This window comes from Scardinius erythrophthalmus (assembly GCF_964197995.2).
Source record: "Scardinius erythrophthalmus genome assembly, chromosome: 4".
Taxonomy (NCBI): domain Eukaryota; kingdom Metazoa; phylum Chordata; class Actinopteri; order Cypriniformes; family Leuciscidae; genus Scardinius; species Scardinius erythrophthalmus.
In genome coordinates this window covers 38,458,879-38,482,373 of record NC_138224.1, presented here as the reverse complement: position 1 = coordinate 38,482,373, position 23,495 = coordinate 38,458,879, and the positions used below count along the sequence as shown (strand labels likewise).

Here is a 23,495-nt window from a genome sequence, read left to right as displayed (position 1 = left end):
CCAGGACCAGGGCCAGAGTTGAAATGACCTTTGACCTCCTGAAGGCACGCTTTCACTGCCTTCACAAATTAAGGGTCAGCCCTGTTAGGGCATGTGATATTACTGTGGCTTGTGCTGTCCTCCACAATGTGGCCTGCCTGAGGAAGGAGAGGGCCCCCAGAGTGCCACCAGCCATGGACTGGGACAATCCGGCAATCTTCCCTGATGACGACAGTGGTCGGCTGCTGAGGGACCAATATGTGTTGAATTATTTTAGTTAGTATGTGTGCTTTCAATTTTGGTTAAATATGTCCTGCGGTGGCAGAGGAATTTGGGGTTTTTTTGGGTTTGTTTTTTTTACGAATTTGGCCTCTTATGTTTGTGCGGTATACTGTGTGTAATACAAGGCTGCAGGGAGGCTACTGCATCCATTCATTTGTCTGTTCAGTTGATGTGTATGGATTTGTCCTGCATTTATTTTAGTGTGCAGACATGCAGGGTGTGTTATATACAGACCTTTGAATGTGTATGTATCATTTTGTATAATATGCTTTGATTCTGTGCTTTCCATCTTGTAGAGTCACTGTGACTTCAGTTTCGAAAGGAGCTGATGGTTTACCTGCTTTGTTTTGTCCTTATTATGACCGCCGCTAGCGTAACTAGCGAACGCAGTCATATAGGGATTGTCAAGGTTTTTTTTTTTTTTTTTCATCACCTTACTGAATTTTTCGTCAACGATACCAGGGACACCGAAGCACCGGGGAACATGAAATTTGGTGGGCATGTAGCCCCACTAGACTTCTAAGGAAAAATTTCGTTTGGTCCCCGGGGGCCACTCCCCCCCCGCGCTGGGCCCCCCCAAACCCAAAAAAATGCAGTTTTTCCTAAATAACTACCTGAACCGTGGCACCGAGGATGAAGAAATTTTTATGGTATGTTGGTCTACTAGACTTTTACGGAAAAATTTCGTTTGGTCCCCGGGGGCCACTCCCCCCCCCCCCCGCGCTGGGGTCCCCGTAAATTTTTCGTCAACGATACCAGGGACACCGAAGCCCCGGGGAACATGAAATTTGGTGGGCATGTAGCCCCACTAGACTTCAACGGAAAAATTTCGTTTGGTCCCCGGGGGCCACTCCCCCCTCGCGCTGGGCCCCCCTTAACCCAAAAAAATGCAGTTTTTCCTAAATAACTACCTGAACCGTGGCACCGAGGATGAAGACATTTTTATGGTATGTTGGTCTACTAGACTTTTACGGAAAAATTGCGTTTGGTCCCCGGGGGCCACTTCCCCCCCGCGCTGGGGCCCCCGTAAATTTTTCGTCAACGATACCAGGGACACCGAAACACCGGGGAACATGAAATTTGGTGGGCATGTAGCCCCACTAGACTTCTACGGAAAAATTTTGTTTGGTCCCCGGGGGCCACTCCCCCCCCGCGCTGGGCCCCCCCAAACCCCAAAAAATGCAGTTTTTCCTAAATAACTACCTGAACCGTGGCACCGAGGATGAAGACATTTTTATGGTATGTTGGTCTACTAGACTTTTACGGAAAAATTTCGTTTGGTCCCCGGGGGCCACTTCCCCCCCCCTGCGCTGGGGCCCCCGTAAATTTTTCGTCAACGATACCAGGGACACCGAAACACCGGGGAACATGAAATTTGGTGGGCATGTAGCCCCACTAGACTTCTACGGAAAAATTTCGTTTGGTCCCCGGGGGCCACTGGTTTGCTGGGGTTTGCTGGGCGAAGGGTTGCTGGTTTAGGATGATACTGTCACACACACACATGCAGGAATACAAACAAATGCAAGCATGCACACACACTGACATCCACACGCACAGACACACACCCATACACACACATACAAATCCAAATGCACAGACACACACACACAAACACACACGCGCACACATGTACGCACACATACATACACGCACAGACACACACACACACACACACAGACACACACATACACAAACACACACACACACACACACACACACACACACACACAGACAGACATGCACATACTATTACTTTTTTTAGGTATATACATAAACACGCAATACAGCCAAATTACTCCACGTCATTTATTTTTGTGGAAAGCCAGTGCAGGCCTGAGCGGCGGTCATATTTTGTACCGCGATGCGGTACATCTAGTTCAATAAAGGAACATAATGTTACACATTGTGTTTTTATATTCATATGGAATGTGTATTTGTGTATTTGTTTATATGACAGAGTACTAGGGCCACACTGAGGAAAAAGGATAAAGTCATACATTTATGAGGCTGGTTCTTTCTGCAGAAAAGCTACATATTCTTTTTACAGTTTTGATACTTATGACAATGTGATACTTAATATTCTGGCACATCAGCATGTCTTTGTTTATGAAACCATACTGAAGTACAATTTCACGAAATGCCCCACATCTGGCATTTTAACAACTGTCCTCCTTTAAAACAACTGGTTACAATATTATGACTTGTCTTTTTTTTTCCTCTGTGGCCCTAATATTCTATCATTTTATATATAGCCTTATAGTCTATGGGAAACTGTAAATTATCTAATGATAGCAACATCATCTAAAAATCATTATTTATCCAAAATGATTGAAATTAATGATCACAAACGTTTAAATAATGACAGTGGGTCTAGTTATATGTGATAACAATGTATAGTGAGCAGTGAAATAACTATTGGTTTCCATTTGTGGTGACTGCTGACTGACATTAGGGATGAGATTAAATAGATCCTGGAATTTAGCCTGTTCTGGAGCAGGCTAGCTCCACAGAATAAATCTCCATGGTAATTTATACCATAACATATCCTCCTGCCCCCTATCCAACTTTAGTGCAACCGGATTACTGATCAATTGAGCCAGGATCACCAAGATATCCTGGCTTAATCCCTTATCCTAGTTTTGTGCAACAGGCCCCTGGTCCTAGACTTCTGGGGGCTCTAAATGTACACTGTCAATAAACAAAAGTAAGTTGAAAAGTTCAGTAAGTAAATAAAAAGCAATAGGACAAATACAACAGAAAAAAAAAATATATATGAATGAAATGAACAATTTAGCCTGCCTAAGGCTTCTCTCCGGTGTGAATTCTCATGTGGCTTTTAAGGCTTACTTTTGCAGTGAAACTCTTTCCACACTGTTGGCAGCTAAAAGGCTTCTCTCCAGTGTGAATTCTCATGTGACAGTTCAGGTGTCCTCTTTGAGTAAAACTTATGCCACACTGTTGGCATGTGAAAGGCTTTTCTCCAGTGTGAATTCTCATGTGGCTTTTAAGGCTTACTTTTGCAGTGAAACTCTTTCCACACTGTTGGCAGCTAAAAGGCTTCTCTCCAGTGTGAATTCTCATGTGACAGTTCAGGCGTCCTCTTTGAGTAAAACTTATGCCACACTGTTGGCATGTGAAAGGCTTCTCTCCAGTGTGAATTCTCATGTGGACTTTAAGGCTTACTTTTGCAGTGAAACTCTTTCCACACTGTTGGCAGCTAAAAGGCTTCCCTCCAGTGTGAATTTTCATGTGACTGTTCAGGTGTCCTCTTTGAGTAAAACTTATGCCACACTGCTGGCAGGTGTAAGGCTTTTCTTCAGTGTGCATTCTCATATGGATTCTAAATTTTCCTTGTTGCTTGTAACTTATTCCACACTGTTGGCAGGTAAAAGACTTCTCTCCAGTGTGAGATCTCATGTGGACTTTAAGGTTTCCATGTACCCTGAAACGCTTTCCACACTGAGAGCAGGTAAAAGGCTTTTCTCCAGTGTGAATTCTCATGTGCCTGTTAAGGCTTCCTTTTTGATAGAAACTTATGCCACACTGTTGGCAGGTGAAAGGCTTCTCTCCAGTGTGAACTCTCATGTGGACTTTAAGGTTTCCATGTACATTGAAACTCTTTCCACACTGTTGGCAGGTAAAAGGCTTCTCTCCAGTGTGAATTCTTATGTGGACTTCAAGGTTTCTATGCTTTGTGAAACTTAGTCCACACAGGTGGCAGGTGAAATTACCTATAGTTCCTGTCTTTTGAGCCGTTTTTCGTGAGGTAGTTTTTTCAGTCTGTGAGAAAATAAAATATTTTTTTTCAGTTATAAAATCATGATGTATCTTGCACTGATCTTTCTCATCCATTTCTTTCAGATCTTGACTCTCCTCTTTCAACGGCATCAGGTCTGAGGCAAAAAACAAAACAAAAAAAAAACATAAAAGTTAATCCCAGTTTAATGCCACAAAGCAATATACATCAAAACATTTAGACACGTAAAAATCAAAACCTATAACATGTATGCTAGATCCTACGCACAATCAACTGTGTTTACATGATTATTTAAACATGGCGGGTGCCTGTGTTTTGCATACGTTCAGCCAATCATCGTACATTTGCATCACTAGCCCCGTTTACATGGAGCATTGTATTCCGATTTAGAACCAGTCTAAAAGTCCAATCAGAATGAAAATAATCCATGTCAACACCTCAATCGGAATAAAAATGCTCAAACCGATTGAAATTTTAGTCGGATTGAAGGGGGTGGAATAAACCTTTTCATGAACCGATCAAACGAAAGATTACACCATGTAAACGAGCCGATACGATTACTTTGAGCGTACGTCTTTCTGCGCATGCCTGGTTTTGCGCCAGATAATTCTGTCAGCTAACATAATGCCTTCTGTTTGTGATCCGATGTGGATTCTGATCACCGTATAAGGTAGGAATATTTATACCCGATGCAAAAAACTATGCACGCTAACCATTACCATAGTAAACATGGTAAATATGAACGCTTGAAGAAATCAGACAAATCATAATCCTGTTTTTATTTTATCTGTCAGTAGCCTATGACTCGGACTATCCTTTTTCTCTGACTGAAAATATAACTGTATCCTTCTGGGAGAGAGTGCTAAAGCTCCTCAGGTCATAATTTTGGTGGCATATTTGTAGAAATGAACATTCTTTCTAAATGTGATGTAAATACGTGTTACTAGGCTACCAAATAAACAGAAACAGACGCAACTGAATAATTGTTTGTCCTCTTTCTTTTGTGAACGTTCACAAACGTCATAAAAGGTAAACCACTTTATTTCTGTGTGACTAATGTGCAATTTTGACACAAATTAATTCATTATGATCAATGTATCGCTTTTTATTGTAACCCTGTGCTAAAACATCTATTCTTGGGTTTTAAATATTAAAACAACAAAAATTCCAGCAGTCGCTCTAGTTTTGCGATCACGCTGTTTCTAGTGATTTCTTTCTGATCAGTTTTCTGATAAAACCTCCTTTTTTTTTTTTTTTTTTTTTTTTTTTTTTTTTTTTTTACAATAATGATATTTAATTATATGCTATAATGAGTGTGATACGAGTATGAGAATGAAAAACGGATGCAAATACAAAACAAGACAATAATAAACAAAGAACATTACACAATACAATAAAACTTACATTTTGTTGGTGAAATCATGGGTTTGTGTGTGATATTGTTCCAGAGAGGCGTGTTACGGGCGTGTTTTAGTGAATCACAGTAATTCTGGAAACGCAGCAGATTTTGGGCACGGTGCTAACGTTACGTGCCCGAGGCTATTAGCAGTGGAAACGCGGCTAATGCCTACAACTAACGCGACAATTAAGTGATGCACCATCTTGACAGGATTGAAAGCTTGGAAATAATGAGCTTCTAGATTCGGCAGACAAGCTGTGTGCGCATGTCAGAAAATGATTTCGATTGGAAGCATCAGCTCATGTAAACACTTGATCAGTTTAGATAACATCCCATGTAAACAGTCAACCGGAATCCGTCAATCAGAACGATCTCAATCAGAATAGCAAAAAAGTGTGCATGTAAACGGGGCTACTGGTAGTTAATAGGAAAAATATCGAAACACTTTGGTAATTTTTTTGAGAGAGATGCTAACAGTCTAATCTGATTTAATGATCTATGCTAAGCTATGCTAAAAGTGGTACCGCCAGACTCGGAGATCGGCTGAATGGATTTGAAAACGGTAAAACTAAACTGTTTAAAGGCCCGTACACACCGGGACGAATATCGGCGCGCGTTATTCGCCAGCGTTTTTCAACGCGTTTTTTGTGTTCACACCCAAGCGATTTTCGCTGACGATGAGCCGAGTGAACATGCAAATTCATTCCCTGACATTAGATGCCGCTTAATACCACTCCATAACAGTTCTCTTTTATCAAGATTTTTGTAGTCGCTGTCGCGTTTGTCATATAGTTATTAATGTTCAGACACCAACGATACCAGCAGCTCTACATTCATCTTGCCTTGCATCTTCCTCGTCTTATTTCTTCCCGGCAGTGTTTAGACGCTACTCGGCATATATCTTCTTCGCCGTTACGTATGTGTGCTCGGCAAGACCGTTTTGTGTTTGAGCGCCCTCAAGTTGTGTTTTACTGTAACTTCAGAAACTCCAGACACGTGAGCAAAAGCGCCAATCTCAATGGTCGGATAGTTTTTGACGCGGCGCGTCAAACCAAAAAAACAAACCCGAGGCGTTTTTTAAAAAATGACGCTTTTACGTGTGGCGTTTTTCGCGTCGGTGTGCACACTCGCATTGGTGCCCTTTGTTTAGTTACGAGGCGTTAAACGTCCCGGTGTGAACAGGCCTTAACTCTGGGGGAGTTGTAAAATAAGCCCATTTCCAAAAAAAGTGTTCCTTTAAGAAGGTTCAGACTAGAGATGCACCGATTACAATTTTCTAGGCCGATTCCGATTTCCGATTTTTCATTGAGTTGGACCTGCCGATACCGATTTTAGCCGATTCCGATTTTATTTTTTTCTAACCACTTTACAGCACACACAAATATTTATTTTCGATCTTTTCTTTAACCCTTTCACACGTAAGTTTAAAATATTCTAACTGACACCCCCACCCCCAGAGTGAGTTTTTTCAAGGCGAACGTTCCCTTTAATGTTTCCATGGCGACGCGTCACGCAATACACCGCAGCCACAATAATACTGTATGACAGATGTGTCGCTTTTATTTCGCTTTTCCTTTTTTATTCAAAATATTCACAAACTTGCTTACCATGTCATCAACTAGCCTATCTGATATTCCGATTCTCAAATATGTGTAACGTTAAGTGAGTGTGTTTGGTCGTTTAAAAACCTTTATAAATAATCTTGATCTATAATATGAGATGGGCGCCGCAATGTTGTCCTGTCAGTCGGATTTACAGCACGTGAATTCATCAGTTTCTCCCGAAATAAATGCAAGAAAGTGGCCGGTGAACTGAGAAGAATAGAGTAAACTTTATAGTTACTTCCACTATGTTTGTCTGATATGAATAACACATGGCGGCTAATTATATTTGAATAGATTGTTATTGCTGCTTCCACAGACATCAGTGTGTATTTTACAAACTCCAAATGTATTGTTTTACTCGTGCTTATGTGTATTTAAATATCTGAAACTTAAAATAAACATTATGGGGTTGAAAACACTGCTTAACGGTAGTTGTGATATATGACAGCGCTGAACGCGTCCGACTCTGGCTCAGCGCCAGCCAACGCGCGAAAGCACAGTTTGAATCTGGCAGTTATGCGACGTCACTGAACATGCTAAATGTAGCACCGTACTCTCGGGGCACAGAAATAAAATCCCATATATGAGACCGTACCGCTCAAAAGGTTAATCATGCGGCGCCCGAGTGCAAGTGCATTTGACCGGCATAAAATCGGCATATGTCAGACTGACCGGCCGGTCGCCGGTCATGGCCGATCACGTGAAAATCGGCCAATTCCGGTCACCAGCCGATCAATCGGTGCATCTCTAGTTCAGACCAATATGGTCAGTATGGACCAATCAGGTATGGTTGACTGTTCAGTTGTACATGATGTGTTTTCAGAAATGGCACAAAAGTGAGTGACTGTTCAAGTCTCTATGTTTATATCAGTTTGTGCCTTTGAGCTTCATTTTTTATATTTTGATTATTATATAGGGGTTATATGTGTCCCGTTCTTTAGTTCTGTATAAGTTACCTTTGATAAAAATGCAACAAGCATTCAGCCGAGTGTTTAAGAATTCTCACCAAAGTTAAACAAAATGCAATAAAATGCAAATTCTCATTACAAATAATTGCATCATCACATTATTGCTGAGTGGCTGCTGAATTAATAATTTCACAGATTGATCAGTAATCCTGCAAAATGACAGTTTATCTCAAATAAAGCTTAACATAAAACAATGCTGTCCAGAATAAAATCAATTGGCACATGACCTATTAGATTTAAAATAACTTACCCAAACAGCAAATAATTGCAGCACTATAGCTTTAGCTCCTTGATGTCGTCCAGGGGTATCGCTTGTAATTGCTGGGGTTGAAATGCTTTGAAAAGGTTTGGCTTTCTGCTCTAAATTAGGCTCTGGTGAAGGTTTTCCTTTGACAAATAAATCCAGCCTTTCTTTAAAAGGTAATCTTGAAAACAGCATGGATGATAACTATGATTACTTGCATTCTCTTTCATAGGTTCACTCAATGCTGCTTAGCAATGACGCAGGTGCTTATTGTCTGAACTCGTATAGAATCACACAGTGCAGCAGGAATCACCGTTCACTGATCGCGTGACGATGGCGGAGGGTTCATTGCGCAACAAAGCCTAAGCATCTGATCAAATTCTTATCTTGTAGAATGCGCTCAGCACCGCCACTCCCTATACACGGAGGACTGTACGTTCACACCGGACGCGAATAACACGTCAAATTCGCGCCTGCCGCGTCTAGTTATACGCTTGACCAGTTTGTGTCCATTCACGCGTCAAGGGCGAAATTTACACTTGTGAAAAAAAAATAGTTTGAAGCGAAATTTACGTGCGTCAGTTTTGAAACCCGTTGGCAGCCATCTTTTTACAAGATGTCTGATGTTAATCGATCATTTATAGAGTGTCACTGCTCTGTATTTGCTCTGGAGAGCAGAGCAGAACAGCGGCGTCGGGATCATCGTTGTCCTATTTGGGTCCACCACAACCCTCCAGAGTTTGGCGAGTTTCACCATTTGCTTCAGGAGCTGCGCCTGGATGATGGCCGCTATGAGCGGTACTTCCGCCTGTCTCGCGCCCAGGGGACCTGTTGTCCCGCATCGGAGCGAGGATCACCCGCGCCCTCACCCACATAATCTGTAATTTATTTTTGCATTGATGATAAATGGAGCCAGCCTCCAAAAGTAATTAACCTGTCCTGTCCTGTCTTTTTTTTTTTTTTTTTCACACAACACTGTCCAGACACAAACTATTCTTATACACTAAAGTATATTGGTTGTCTTTACATTAGAATAATAATGTTTCATATAATCTGGATTTAGATATGGAATAAATAGCATTCAACACAAAATTAATATGTCTTGTATGTTGAAATCAAGTTTTCATGTGATAAAAGATTTACTTTGTTTTTACTTCACCACGTGTACAGAATCTACACATTATGTTCTGTCAGGTTTGTCAAATCATTTTGAAAATGTGTCAGGTTTCATTAAAATATATATATATAAAAACAATAGTAAATTGTGGAAGGTGTTGCGGTAATGAGAGAAATCAAAAAAAAAAAAAAAAAAAACACAAAAATGTTCATTTATTTCAGATTTCTAAGTAACTGTGCATGACTTAATACTCCATTTTTTAAAATGTGAAAATACATTTTCTTTTTAACAGTGTTGATGTTTTCAGACTGTTGCGGTAATTAGATTTTTTTGGACTTGTTTTGGAAATTATGCTCAAAAAGGTCTTAATGTAAGAAAATGTTTTTAAATTAATGTTCACAAATTCTCCAGACTTTGTTTCTAATGTCTGATTTTTTTTTTATTCAAGCATTTTGAAATTTTCATGTTTGAAATTAAAAACAAGCTTTCATGAGAAACACCCATCTATGCATTTTACCAGTAACTGACGCCAGCTAGCTGTTACTTCCTTTACTTTAGATATTGAGCAGTAGTTTATGGTTTATTTTGACGTGGCGGTGGTTAATACTTTCTCAGTAACAGTTAGCAGTCAGTGCAGTGCACAGGGTAGGCTAAAAGTTCCTCTTGCTTCAGTACCATTTTGCTTTTATTCCTGTAGGCAAGATATAAATATAAAATGTCATTTTGAATGATATAAAGCAAACATTATTGTTGAAATGTCTGCAATACTGCAACTCATTCTATTATGCTTTTATATTAGATTAGATTTATCAAATAGATAAGGAATAAAGGGGGAGAGCTCCTTGGCTGCATGCTTTCAGTTTTAAATGTTTATAATTCTGTCCTGTACAAGATTCTTTGTTTGAATATTTTGTCTCTTTCTATATTGATCATTTTTCTTCGCATTTCTAAATGAATGCAAGAGCAATGCTGAGATACGTACAAGGAGAGGAAGATACATATGACGAGCAACCATATCTACAAGCAGTTCACATGCCGTGATGCTGCTATTGTGTTGAGTTATATGTTTGGTAATAAAAAGTTAAACAAAGTTTTATTTTTTTTCCCGGGGTGGGGCATCATAAAGGAATTATGCTTAGGGCACCAAAGTGGCTCCAGCAGCAATGGGCGCACCCCTAAAAAATATCATTTATTTCTGTAGAGCTGAAAATTTTAATAGGGATCAGATGACAGAGTTCAACTTTGAGAAACTAACCTGTTTGTTCATCAGTTTCTTCTTGTTTCACACTGAATGTTTCTTCAATCTTCATGTCTTCACTCTCCTCTTTAATAAACTCCATCTTTGTGTGTTCCTCAGTTTCTTCTTGTTTCACACTGAATGTTTCTTCAATCTTCATGTCTTCACTCTCCGCTTTAATAAACGGCATCTTTATAATAGTGTCATGTGGATCTCAGTCGCTTCACCAGGAGTTTTTCTGTGTTTGTCCTGTTTAAAATGAGAATAGGCCTAATTAACAGAAAGAAAAATAAATCCAAACTAGATCTCTGTGAGCATCTCAATCTGCTCTAGTTCAGAAAACTAGTAAGGGAGTCAGTCAGATTTAAAGGAATAGTTCACTTTTAAAATGAAAATTCTGTCATCATATACTCACCCTCATGTTGTTTCAAACCTGTATGAATTTCTTTCTTCTGCTGAACAGAAAGGAAGATATTTAGAAGAATGTCAGTAACCAGACAGTTTTTGGTTACCGACATTCTTCTAAATATCTTCCTTTCTGTTCAGCAGAAGAAAGAAATTCATACAGGTTTGAAACAACATGAGGGTGAGTATATGATGACAGAATTTTCATTTTAAAAGTGAACTATTCCTTTAATGTCCTTAAATCACCTGATTACACAAAAATTGACTTGTAGAAATAGAGATATAAATAGAAATATAACGCTTTGAATCACTGAATCACTTTGAAAAAGTATTTGATTCACTGGGGTGATGGGAAGTCTGGTTCTTTTCCGCGAACCGGTTCTTTTAGACAGTTCGTTTCAATGAACCGGTTTAAAAAAAACGGTTTGTCATGCCGCTTGAAAATGAGTTTGTTTCAGCAGTTCAGTGTGGTTTGTTTATCTTGTAACCATAGTAACTTAGTACTAGTGCATGTTGGGAAATAGGAAGTAATATTGCCATGCGGTTATCAGCTACAGGAATGTGTGAGCTCTATCAGTCGTTTCTGAGTCGATCGCTTTTCCTTCCTTTTTTGCTAAGGCAACGTCTGTAAGTATTTTTCATCGTGTAATATTTGGTTACTGCTTACTTTTAAGTTAGCAAGATTATTGAGACGGTTAAATTAGCTTTGTTTATTGCTGCTGGTTGTTTCTACTAGCTTGATTGTGTTTATCATATAGGCTATGTTAGCTAAGTGGTGCTACTTACACTGTTATTGTGTATTTGAGTTTGATTAATAATATAGACATCTCATTGTACTGTATTGCAGTTTCACAAAATTCCCAGTAAACTTCATGGAAATGAATCAACTGTGTCCTGGAGTTTCTTGGGAGTGTTTAAGCTGAATGGAACATAGCCCATGACAGTGAAAAGACGGCATCACAGCTAACGAGGGACACAAGGATTGCCATCCTACAGAGCAACTCAATACCAAGAGATAAGCGGCTAACGCTACAGCTCCCTGTCAGCTACATTCTAGCTTCCTTCTCCTGATATTGAAAACGCGGCGAGTCACAATGTCACAACGTAGCAACAATAAAAAAGGAAATGGAGATAACCAGTCTGAGACTGTGCGCTCAAGAAGCAGTCGCTCATCTGGTACATCGTCCAGCTCGAAGATTAGCATGGCCGTCGCCATGGCAAAGGCAAAGGCTGAAGCAGCGCAAGCTAGAGCGGTACATGTGCTAAAAGAAATTGAACTTAAAGTGGAGCAGGCACGAGTTCAAGCTAATCTTGATGCATTAAATGAAGAAAAAGAAAAGGATGCTGCCATTGCAGAGGCAAATGCTCTCGTGGCTGGTTTGCAAGATATGGGCTTTGAAGTATGCAGTAAGGCTAACAGCCCAGTCCCCCAATCGGTCAAAGACCAGCTCGTCGCCGCCTATGTGTCAACACAAGCCAGCCTATGCAGCAGGGGTCTATCTGTCAGAAGAGGGAGTGACTATGCTTCGCCAACGCTTCATCCTCCACACCACCAACCAACCAATGTTATTCCTTCAACACTCCACCCACTCAATGCAAGTAAAACCCAAGCTGCTGCTTCCGCTGACATTATGCCACACCAAGTTCCTCAGAGCAGTGGGGCACTGCCACAACAAAGCTTCAAGCAGCCTCTCAACTCCTCTCCAGCTCCTCAGCTTGGTGGGAATCGTCCGCAACAGAACATCAAGCAGGATTCCTCATCTCCTGTGCACCCGCCTGCTCACAGGACGCCTTATGGAGGTAGCTATGACCATTCTACGTCCACTGGAGACCTCATCAAATACCTGGCTCGCAGCCGCCTGGTGACTTCAGGCATCACCACATATGATGACCAGCTAATGAACTATTGGGCCTGGAAAACATCGTTCCTGAACGCTATCACCGATCTAGACTTGTCTGCTGCAGGAGAACTCGACCTCCTCACGAAGTATCTGGGAAAAGAGTCAGCAGAACAAGTAAGAAGGATAAAAACAGTCAACATTAAGGATCCAGCGACTGGACTGAACATGGCATGGGGGCGCCTCGACGAAATATATGGCTCGCCAGAGGCCGTCGAGCAGGCTCTGTTCAACAAACTAGAAAACTTTCCAAAAGTCACAACAAAGGATCCACAGAGACTCAGGGATCTAGCCGACCTGTTGTCAGAGCTACAAGCTGCCAAGGAAGACGGCTACCTTGCAGGCTTGTCATACTTGGATACCTCCAGAGGAATTAAGCCTATCATTGAGAAACTCCCATACAACATGCAAGAAAAGTGGCTTTACTTTGGTACCAGATACAAACAGGAACATTTCGTTAGCTTCCCACCCTTCTCCGTGTTTGTAAACTTCATCGCCATGGAGGCAAGGGCTCGCACTGATCCAAGCTTTAACCTCTTCACGCAAGCTCCAGCAGAGAGAAAGAGTAAATGGGAGAGGCCCATAAAGACATCGGTTTATGTTCACAAGACGCAGGTCTCAGGAACTGCTAAGGCCGAGTGCAGAGAAAGCATGGAACGAATTGATCCAAATAGATACTGCCCCTTTCATAAAAAGCCCCACCCTCTGAGGAAATGCAGAGGCTTCCGTGAGAAGAGCATAAACGATCGCAAACAGCTTTTGAAAGAGCATTACATCTGCTTTCGCAGATTTCGTACGAGTTATCTTCAGCCATGCAACAACCAGATCAGAGTGAAAGAGGTATTTGGTCAAGTGCCTAAAACTCAGCATCATCCTGCACCAACCTCCACCTGTGGCTTAATGATGCTCAGTGGAGACTGCCTGGGGCAGACTGTCTTCGCTCGTACTCCCGACGACCACAGACTCGCTCCATCCATGGAGGATCTAGAGTTTCTGAAGATAATGGAAGCTGAGTGCTATCAGGACAGCTCCAAAAGTTGGGTTGCACCTTTACCCTTCCGGTCGCCAAGACAGCGGCTGCCTAACAACAGGAAACAGGCTTTCGACCGTCTTGTCTCACTCCGGCGCTTATTGGAAAAACGACCACAGATGAAAGCCGATTTCCTAGAGTTTATGGAGAGGATGCTTAAGAAGGCACATGCAGAAGTTGCCCCACCAGTGCAGCCTGGACAAGAGTGCTGGTACCTGCCCCTGTTCGGTGTGTACCATCCTAGGAAGCCAGATAAAATCCGTGTGGTTTTCGACAGCAGCGCGTCATGTGAAGGAGTGTCACTCAACGATGTTTTGCTCACTGGGCCCGACCTTAATAATAGCCTTCTAGGTGTTCTTATGAGGTTCAGGAAGGAACAGGTGGCGATCATCGCCGACATCGAGCACATGTTCCACTGCTTTGTCGTTAAGGAGGACCACCGCGATTTTCTCCGCTTCCTGTGGTATAGAAACAACGACCCTACCTCCGACATAGTGGACTATAGAATGCGAGTTCACCTCTTTGGGAACAGTCCCTCGCCTGCCGTTGCAGTGTATGGTCTGCGACGGGCAGCTAAGGAAGCAGAAGCCGACTATGGCAGTGATGCAAGAAGATTCATCGACCGCGAGTTCTACGTTGACGACGCTTTAAAGTCCTTCGGCACAGAGGAAGAGGCCATCAGCGTCCTCGGGCGAGCACAGAAGATGCTTGCAGCTTCTAACCTCAGGCTGCACAAAATTGCTTCAAATCGACTGGCAGTCATCGAAGCATTTCCAACCGAAGATCGCACCTAGGACGTCAACAACCTAGATCTCTTTGTTGATGATCTGCCCATTCAACGTAGCCTTGGATTGTTCTGGAACATGCGCACAGACACCTTCATGTTTCAAATCAAAGATGATAAGAAGCCATTCACTCGCAGAGGGGTACTCTCAACCGTGAACAGCCTCTACGATCCTCTAGGGTTCCTTGCACCCATCACGGTTCATGGAAGACTGATACTCAGGGAACTCACCACGCAATCAGAGGACTGGGACTCACCTCTTCCCAAAGACATGGAGATTGAGTGGACTAGATGGAAACAGTCACTCCAAGACCTAGAGGGGCTCCAGATACCACGCCCTTATACGTCCTTCTCCACCGCAGGTGCGCTAAGAAGAGAGCTCTGTGTCTTTGCAGACGCATCAGTCAAGGCTATAGCAGCCGTTGCCTACATAAAGGTGACAAGCCACCAAGAACAGACTGAGATTGGCTTCGTCTTCGGGAAGGCAAAGTTGGCCCCCCAACCTGGTTTAACTATCCCTAGACTTGAGCTCTGTGCGGCTGTACTCGCCATTGAGATCGCTGAGATGGTAGTCACAGAGATGGACACAACATTCGACAACATCACCTACTACACAGATAGCAAGGTTGTATTAGGGTACATCCAGAACCAGACAAGGAGATTCTATGTCTATGTACACAACAGGATCCAACGAATCCATCAATCACCTTGTTCTGGTCAGTGGAAGTACGTCCCAACGCACCTCAACCCAGCTGACATTGGGTCAAGAACTGTGACACCAGCTTTGCTTAGCAGCACAACTTGGCTCAAAGGACCAGCCTTTCTCCATGATGCATCTTCGTATTCACCTGAGCTTCAAGAGACTTATAACCTTATTGACCCTGACACTGACTCTGAAGTGCGTCCTCAGGTGGTGACAAGTCTCACACATGTTACCAGAGATGTGGTGCACCCACAACGCTTTGAACGCTTCTCCAAGTTCAGCACTCTCCTCACGGCCATAGCGCACCTCATCCACGTGGCTCGTTCCTTTGCCCACTCCACCCAGAATGAATGTCAGGGCTGGCACATCTGTCGCTCTACAGAGGAAGAGTTGCTAAGGGCCAAAGTGTGCATTGTGAAGAGTGTCCAGAATGAGTGCTATGCAGAGGAACTTAAGTGTATCAACTCAGGATCCAACATCCCATCTTCCAGCAGCCTGTGAAAATTGCACCCCATCATAGACCACGATCAACTTCTTAGAGTGGGAGGTCGGATTGGAAAGTCAGATCTGAGCACGGACGAGGCTCATCCCATCATCATTCCTGGCCGACATCATCTCGCAACCCTGCTTGTGTCTCACTATCATGAAGCAGTGAAACACCAAGGAAGACATCTGACCGAAGGTGCCATTCGAGCAGCAGGGTTCTGGCTGGTAGGAGCTAAACGCTGCATCAGCAGTCTGCTTCACAGATGTGTTACTTGTAGAAGGCTGAGGGGGAAGACTGAACATCAGCAGATGGCAGCTCTGCCGGCAGAACGGCTACAAGTAGCAACTCCTTTCACCTACGTAGGTGTCGACGTCTTTGGACCATGGGACATTGTCTCACGCCGCACAAGAGGAGGAGTCTCCAACTCTAAACGATGGGCTGTGATGTTCTCATGCATGTGCTCAAGGGCAGTTCACATCGAGGTAATTGAAGCAATGAGTACCAGCAGCTTTATCAATGCCTTGAGGAGGTTCTTTGCAGTCAGGGGCCCTGCAAAGCAGATTCGCTCTGACTGCGGAACTAACTTCGTCGGCGCCTCTCGTGAGCTGGAGATGGACAAGACTAATCCAGGCTTCAACAGTGTGGAAGAGTACCTGGACACACAGAGCTGCACCTGGGTATTCAACCCGCCCCACGCATCTCATATGGATGGCGCCTGGGAACGCATGATTGGCATTGCCCGCCGTATTTTGGACTGCATGCTGCTCGAGCAGAGGAGGTCTCACCTTACACATGAAGTTCTGACCACACTTATGGCTGAGGTAGCTGCAATCATGAATGCTAGACCGCTCATCCCAGTATCATCGGATCCGGAATCGCCTGTCATCCTCACCCCAGCAATGCTCCTGACTCTCAAGACAGGATCTGCTCCTCCTCCTCCGTCAGGAAGCTTTGAGGAAGCGCATCTCATCAGAGAGGAATGGAAGCGGGTTCAGGGCCTAGCAGACATGTTTTGGAACAGGTGGAAACATGAATACCTCAAAACATTGCAGCTTCGGCACAAATGGCAAGGAAAAAGGCAGAACCTCCAGGAAGGAGACATAGTTCTCTTGAAAGACAATCAGGCAAAGAGAAATCAATGGCCTACGGGCATCATCACAAAAACCTTTCCAGGAGAAGATGGATTGGTCCGGAAGGTTCAAGTGGAAATCGTCAAGGATGGAACCAGAAAGGCTTTTTCTTGGCCCATTAAAGAAGTGGTTCTGCTTCTCTCTCCAAAGACTGATTCTGTTAATTAATGTGGGCTCTTTAAAGACCCCAAGCGGGGAGTGTCATGCCGCTTGAAAATGTGTTTGTTTCAGCAGTTCAGTGTGGTTTGTTTATCTTGTAACCATAGTAACTTAGTACTAGTGCATGTTGGGAAATAGGAAGTAATATTGCCATGCGGTTATCAGCTACAGGAATGTGTGAGCTCTATCAGTCGTTTCTGAGTCGATCGCTTTTCCTTCTTCCTTTTTTGCTAAGGCAACGTCTGTAAGTATTTCTCATCGTGTAATATTTGGTTACTGCTTACTTTTAAGTTAGCAAGATTATTAAGACGGTTAAATTAGCTTTGTTTATTGCTGCTGGTTGTTTCTACTAGCTTGATTGTGTTTATCATATAGGCTATGTTAGCTAAGTGGTGCTACTTACACTGTTATTGTGTATTTGAGTTTGATTAATAATATAGACATCTCATTGTACTGTATTGCAGTTTCACAAAATTCCCAGTAAACTTCATGGAAATGAATCAACTGTGTCCTGGAGTTTCTTGGGAGTGTTTAAGCTGAATGGAACATAGCCCATGACACGGTTCACCTGTTCTTTTACGTCATCACGTAATGACGTCAATTCTATCATCCTGGCTGATAAATATACATTCAAATAAAGGAATTTGTAATCATAACTTCAGTTAAATAATAGTACTCATCGTCATAATCATCTTGGATAAGTTTCTTACATTTACGTTTTGAAAATGAACCCTAAAGTAGGCTACAGGCGATGTGCAAACGCAGATGTTTTACATGTCTTATACCTATAAGTAAATAAACTGGTCTTCATCAATTTTATTTTACTTGTAATTAAATAAACTTAATTTCGCCGAATTCGGCACCTCATTTAAGTCCTCAGTTCACCCATGCTCATGTATCAGCACACCATGCAGTTTTAAAGTTCGATTCAGAGACGGTGCTATCACGCATGCGCAGTATCTCCAGCTCATCGGTTCTCCGTATCCGAAAGAAACAGTTCTCGGTTCTGTGCTGGTGATTCGGGAACTGATATCCAACAACCAGTTCTTGACTCGAGAACCGTAGCATAGGCCTGTGTGTGCTGAACTGAGAACTGCTGAAACCTTATACAGTCGACAAAACTAAGTTGATGCATGTCTCCAGTATGTTTAATTCGTATGATTAATACAAACCTTGGCAAGAGTTTACGTAAAAAAATGATATCAACTTAATTAGAAAATTAAATTAGCTGTTCTGTTCCTGAAAATGTTTTAGTATAATAATGTTTAGTTTTACAATTCATTCATTGTGTTTCCAATCTTTAAAATAATACAGTGAAAAGACACGTTCAGAGTATGTGATAAACATGTTTCCAACAACTTAACTTATTTATTTTCAACAAAATACTTAAGTAACATGCATTTCGTCCCTCTGAAAAAATTGCACGCATGCTCAGCTCATCAGTTCATCGGTTCTCAGTATGTCAAATAGGGGTGTAACGATACATCGATATGGATCGATGCATCGATATAACGTCTAACGATACGATGCATCGATTCCACACTTAAAATATCGATATGCACCTTTATTTTGACACTCTCCACATTATCACGACACGTAACATCCTTCCGCTAAAGCGCACATTTTCGTTTACTCACCAACCGCCTGCCGGTGTGTAACGTTAATCTCCTCATCTGAAAAAGACGCCTGACAAGACCCTAAACAAGTTTTTTTTTTTTTTTCACAAAAGCCGGTATTGTCCACTGTCAAGGCATCACGAGTTCATGTTTTACAGTAGAAACAGACAAGCACTCGCACCCTTGTTGGTGAACACAACACGAGAAGTCCGTTTTAGCGACTCAGCGCGCAATATTCAGGTCAGATGTCACTTTGAAAAGACGCGCTGGCTAAGAGGAGTTTCGTCAAAGCTGACTAAAAGTGATCGAGGATGGATCATTTCAATGAACTCGTGATATCTTCTTCAGGGCGTAAAAGGAAAATGAAACCTGAAACATTTTCACGGAACCTTACTAAAGCAGCTCGTTTAGAGAACGGAATGGTAAGGGAAAAACACTCTGTACTGTACGTACGTGTAGCTACGTACGTTAATCACAACAACAAAGTTTGTCAGGCATATGTCAGCTGAGGAGATTAACGTTATGAAGATTAACCGATTGTTGTATTATTTTATTTATCATAGCAATTACTTGGTTGTGTTTGACTCAGAAAGATGAAATGTGAATGTATCTGCTCTGCTCTGCTAAAAAAAAAAAAAAAAAACATTAAAGCATACTTTCACTTAACTTTAATTTTGTAATTTACCTGTATTTTTTAAGTTATTATTATTATTAATCAAAACAACCCAGCTGCAGTTTGATTGATATTACTTGGAATGCACAATAATAATAAAAAACATGATTTATAAGTACTTGCAAATGACCTCTTCTGTTATAAATGTCCCAATTGGGAGAGGGTGTGCAATTTTCAAAGAGTTTAATTAAACGTTCATATTATATATTTTGGTTGCATTTGTGAGTTAATAAAAACGTAACTGGTTGTGTGAACATAATATCTAAATATCGATTAATCGATCGATATAGCCCTGAATCGAATCGTATCGTGGAATTTTTTGAAGTATCGAAAAATATCGTATCGCTGGCTGAGAGAATCGATATCGTATCGTATCGTCATGAACTGTCCGATTTACACCTCTAATGTCAAACGTGTCTGAAATAAACTGTTCTCGGTTCTGTACTGGTGATCCGAGAACCGCTGTACCTGTGCGTTCGGTAGTGCGCGCATGCTCAGTAGCAACTGCTCGTGCTCATCACTTCTCTCAGTACATAGCCGTTTCTCAATATGCGTTCTTGTCTGTACTTGTGTTCTTGTGGACTTGTGAAACGTCATCAGTCGCTGCCCTAGTACTGTGCCAATTCAAAGTTCACATCTAGCCAAGTCCAGTTCGAATCCCCCGATGTGTTCTTGATCCACCCCTTTTACCGAGGATGCATCAAGAGGTGACTTGTGCGGACTTGACAAGCCAGGTATCCCAGAATGCATCTCACACCACCAACCAGCAAGCGTCAATAGCAGAGGAGAAACCCAGCGTAATTTAAAAATACTGCTATAAATGTGTCACGAAATGTAGTTTTAAGAGTATTTCAGGCGAGAATGTAGTTGTTTAAAGCTCAAATCTTTGGTTTATTTATAAAGATAGCGCCTATTTGAAAATTTGATCTGACGTTTTCGGAGTTGTGAGAACCAGGAAATCGGACGCTCGGCGCTCGTACCCCGCCGAGAACAGCCTTTCCTCGGCTAGTGCTGCTGACTTGCCGTTGGCTCGGATGTCTCTAGTCTAGTGGTATAACCTTTTACAGTCTGGGTATAACATGAGATTTAAATCGTCTTGTGTAGGCTATATCCAACAGGCGATTTATTTATTTTATTTGTCTCATTAATGTATTATTTGTTCCCTAGCAAAACGTTTTAGCTGAGGGCAAAGTGAAGTTATAGCTTTATTTAACGTTAGTCTATTTAACTATGTAGCCTAGAGAGCTGACTTATGTTTGACTGAATCGTTGGCTTTATTATTGTATAGCTTCTTATACCTTTTAGGCTACTTATACTTTTAGAATGGCTATTATTGATCATTAAAACTGACATTTAGCAAAAAAGGTTATGTCATTTTATTTTATATATTTAAAACATATAAAATATTTTATTATAATAGCCTACATGTTGCCTACATTATCTTCACTGTATATACATATATGATACAACCCTGTCTCTTTTTGCTAAATGTTCGTTTTAATGATCAATATTATAATGTTTTTTTATTTATCATATTTTTAAAATGAAAACAAAAAGAGTCAGGGTTGTGCTTTATATTTCGTGTTGTTGTAAATATGCAGTGAAGATAATCAATTGCGTTGCCTGAACCTCATTTGAGTGGCCATTATGTTAAAGATCTTTTTTAAATGAAAATGATAAGAGGCAAAATGGTGGTTTATAACATATTTTGTTTTATTTGTAGCCTATAAAGAGATAACCGGAGTAGCCAGAGCAAGCTGAGTGACGCTATCAAGTACGCCGCTGTTCCATTTGCAGAATTACCGGACTCGCGTCCTCCCGTCCTCGGGAGTTCGTTCTCCTGAGTCGAACTTGTCAGTCCGAACTTTGCGTACTTGGTATTGAGAAACGGCTCATGTCTCAGCTCAGTGAACTGTTGGATTTACTGGAGTAAAATATACTCCGGGATAATGGTTTATTTCGAGTCGAAAGGACTGTCAGGACTGGTTCGACCGGTTTACTTAAAAGAACCGGTTCAAAAGAACGATTCGTTCACGAACCGGACATCACTGCTCGCCAGAGACCAAAGTGAAACGCACCTTTTGTTACTCATTGTTACTTTACTCACACGACGTTAATAAATGTTAGACAAAGCAATGCATTGTTAAACTTAACAATGCCTGAATCAATAGACGTCGCTTAAAGACGATTAAACGGTTTCTATCGCGTTAAAAACCTTAAAACACAAACCTTTCTTCAGCCGAATCACAACAGATGCGGGAGCGCGGCGCTGCCTTATGACGTCACACTTGGATACCAAATTAAAAGTCCTGTTCACACGCTGCAGGTTACAATCACAAAAGTGCATAGAAATTTACTAGGGCTGGGAAATGATTAATCGCATCCAAAATAAAAGTTTGTGTTCACATAATATATATGTGTGTGTACTGTCCATAATTATTTTGTATATATATATATATAAATACACACACGCATGCATGTATATATTTAAGAAATATTTGCTTACATATACTGTATATATGTAAGGGATAATGTATAGAGAGGCGGTCGTTATAGCGAATAACAAGCCCGACAGGCTGAACGAGAACCCGACGCGAAGCTGAGGGGTCTTGACAGCCTAAAGGGCTTGTTATTCGCTATAACGCCCGCCTCTCTATATATTATCCCGCTTATTACATGGCTACCAACAAAATAAATAATTAATTTGACACAAATTATTGATTTAAAAAGGAGTTTATTGTTTTAAAAACGATTGTATTGCTTCCGCCAAAGAAAATAGTCCGTTCCGCTGTTTTGCATGGCAACGGTCTGTTATAGCTCGCAACGGTCTGTTATCAAGAAATAACAGACCGCATTCTACATTGGAATTCAGCCAAGCCATGTAATAAATATATATATTATATATAATTTGTATTATAAATAAATCTAAATATGTTATATATAAATTACAAATTTTTCTTAAATTTTTACTTGCATGTGTGTGTATTTTATATATATATATATATATATACACACACAAAATAATAATGCACAGTACACACACAAATATTATGTGAACACAAACTTTTATTTTGGATGCGATTAATCGCGATTAATCATTTCCCAGCCCTAAAATGTACGTAGAAAAAAAAAATATATATATATAAAAGATGACACAACTCAGAGCTGAATGTATTGGTGACATACATTTAATAACACAATGGTAAGTTAATAATACAGTTTACATTGACATATATATATATATATATATATATATATATATATATATATATATATATATATATATATATATATATATATACATATTGTAAGATATTTGTAATTTGTAGTGATTACAATTTAGCTCAAAGGAATTATTAATTAATTTATAGGGAATTCAAAAGAGTCACTTATTACAACCGAGCAAATGACTCGTTCGCGGTTCATTTGAACTGGCTGTAATTATCAACTCTTTAACGAATATAAATATCCGAACTATAGTGAAACACTATATAGTTAGCAAGGTAACTTAGATCAGAAGTTTAAGACATTAAATTTGTAAGCACAATAACACAAGTAATATTTCTCTTTAAAATACAAACAAGACTTTATTGATTATTCTAACACATACAACTAATATCTAACACAGACACACACATTCATACGCGTTGCAGAAAGAAAGAGAGTAAGGAAAGATTAAGTTTTAAGAGTGAGTTTAAGAGTGAGATGATGTAATCCCAAGTTTCTATGCACATAAAACACAACCTGAATGAACCATCAATCATTAGTTTAACCCTTTTATCGTTTCCTAGGTTATTAAATCAGTATCAAATACACCAGTTCAGTTTAAGAGTCTGGAGGCAGTACTTGCTTGTCTTTGCTTTTGGGGATTCCCTTTTGTTGAGTGTAAAGGGTTTTCCCGGTCCGTTCGTTGGCTGGTCTCCGTGCCTGATGTCTGGGTCACGTGGTCAGTCACGTGGCGTGCTGGCGGAATGAAAGTCTTTGTTTGAAGCTGGCTTTGCAGAAGAAACGTGGCTCGAAATC

General features: G+C 41.1%; 1 protein-coding gene across 1 annotated transcript; it reads right to left on the bottom strand.

Annotated features, from left to right (window-relative positions):
* Positions 1–688: 688 nt before the first annotated feature.
* Positions 689–21,783, bottom strand: LOC308689833 (uncharacterized protein). Its single transcript, XM_081363867.1, has 3 exons — positions 21,702–21,783; positions 10,606–10,836; positions 689–4,154 (listed from the first exon to the last, which is right to left on the bottom strand). The coding sequence occupies exons 2-3, from the start codon at positions 10,775–10,777 to the stop codon at positions 3,061–3,063; spliced, it is 1,266 nt and encodes a 421-aa protein (XP_081219993.1). The 5' UTR covers positions 10,778–10,836; positions 21,702–21,783; the 3' UTR covers positions 689–3,060.
* Positions 21,784–23,495: the final 1,712 nt, after the last annotated feature.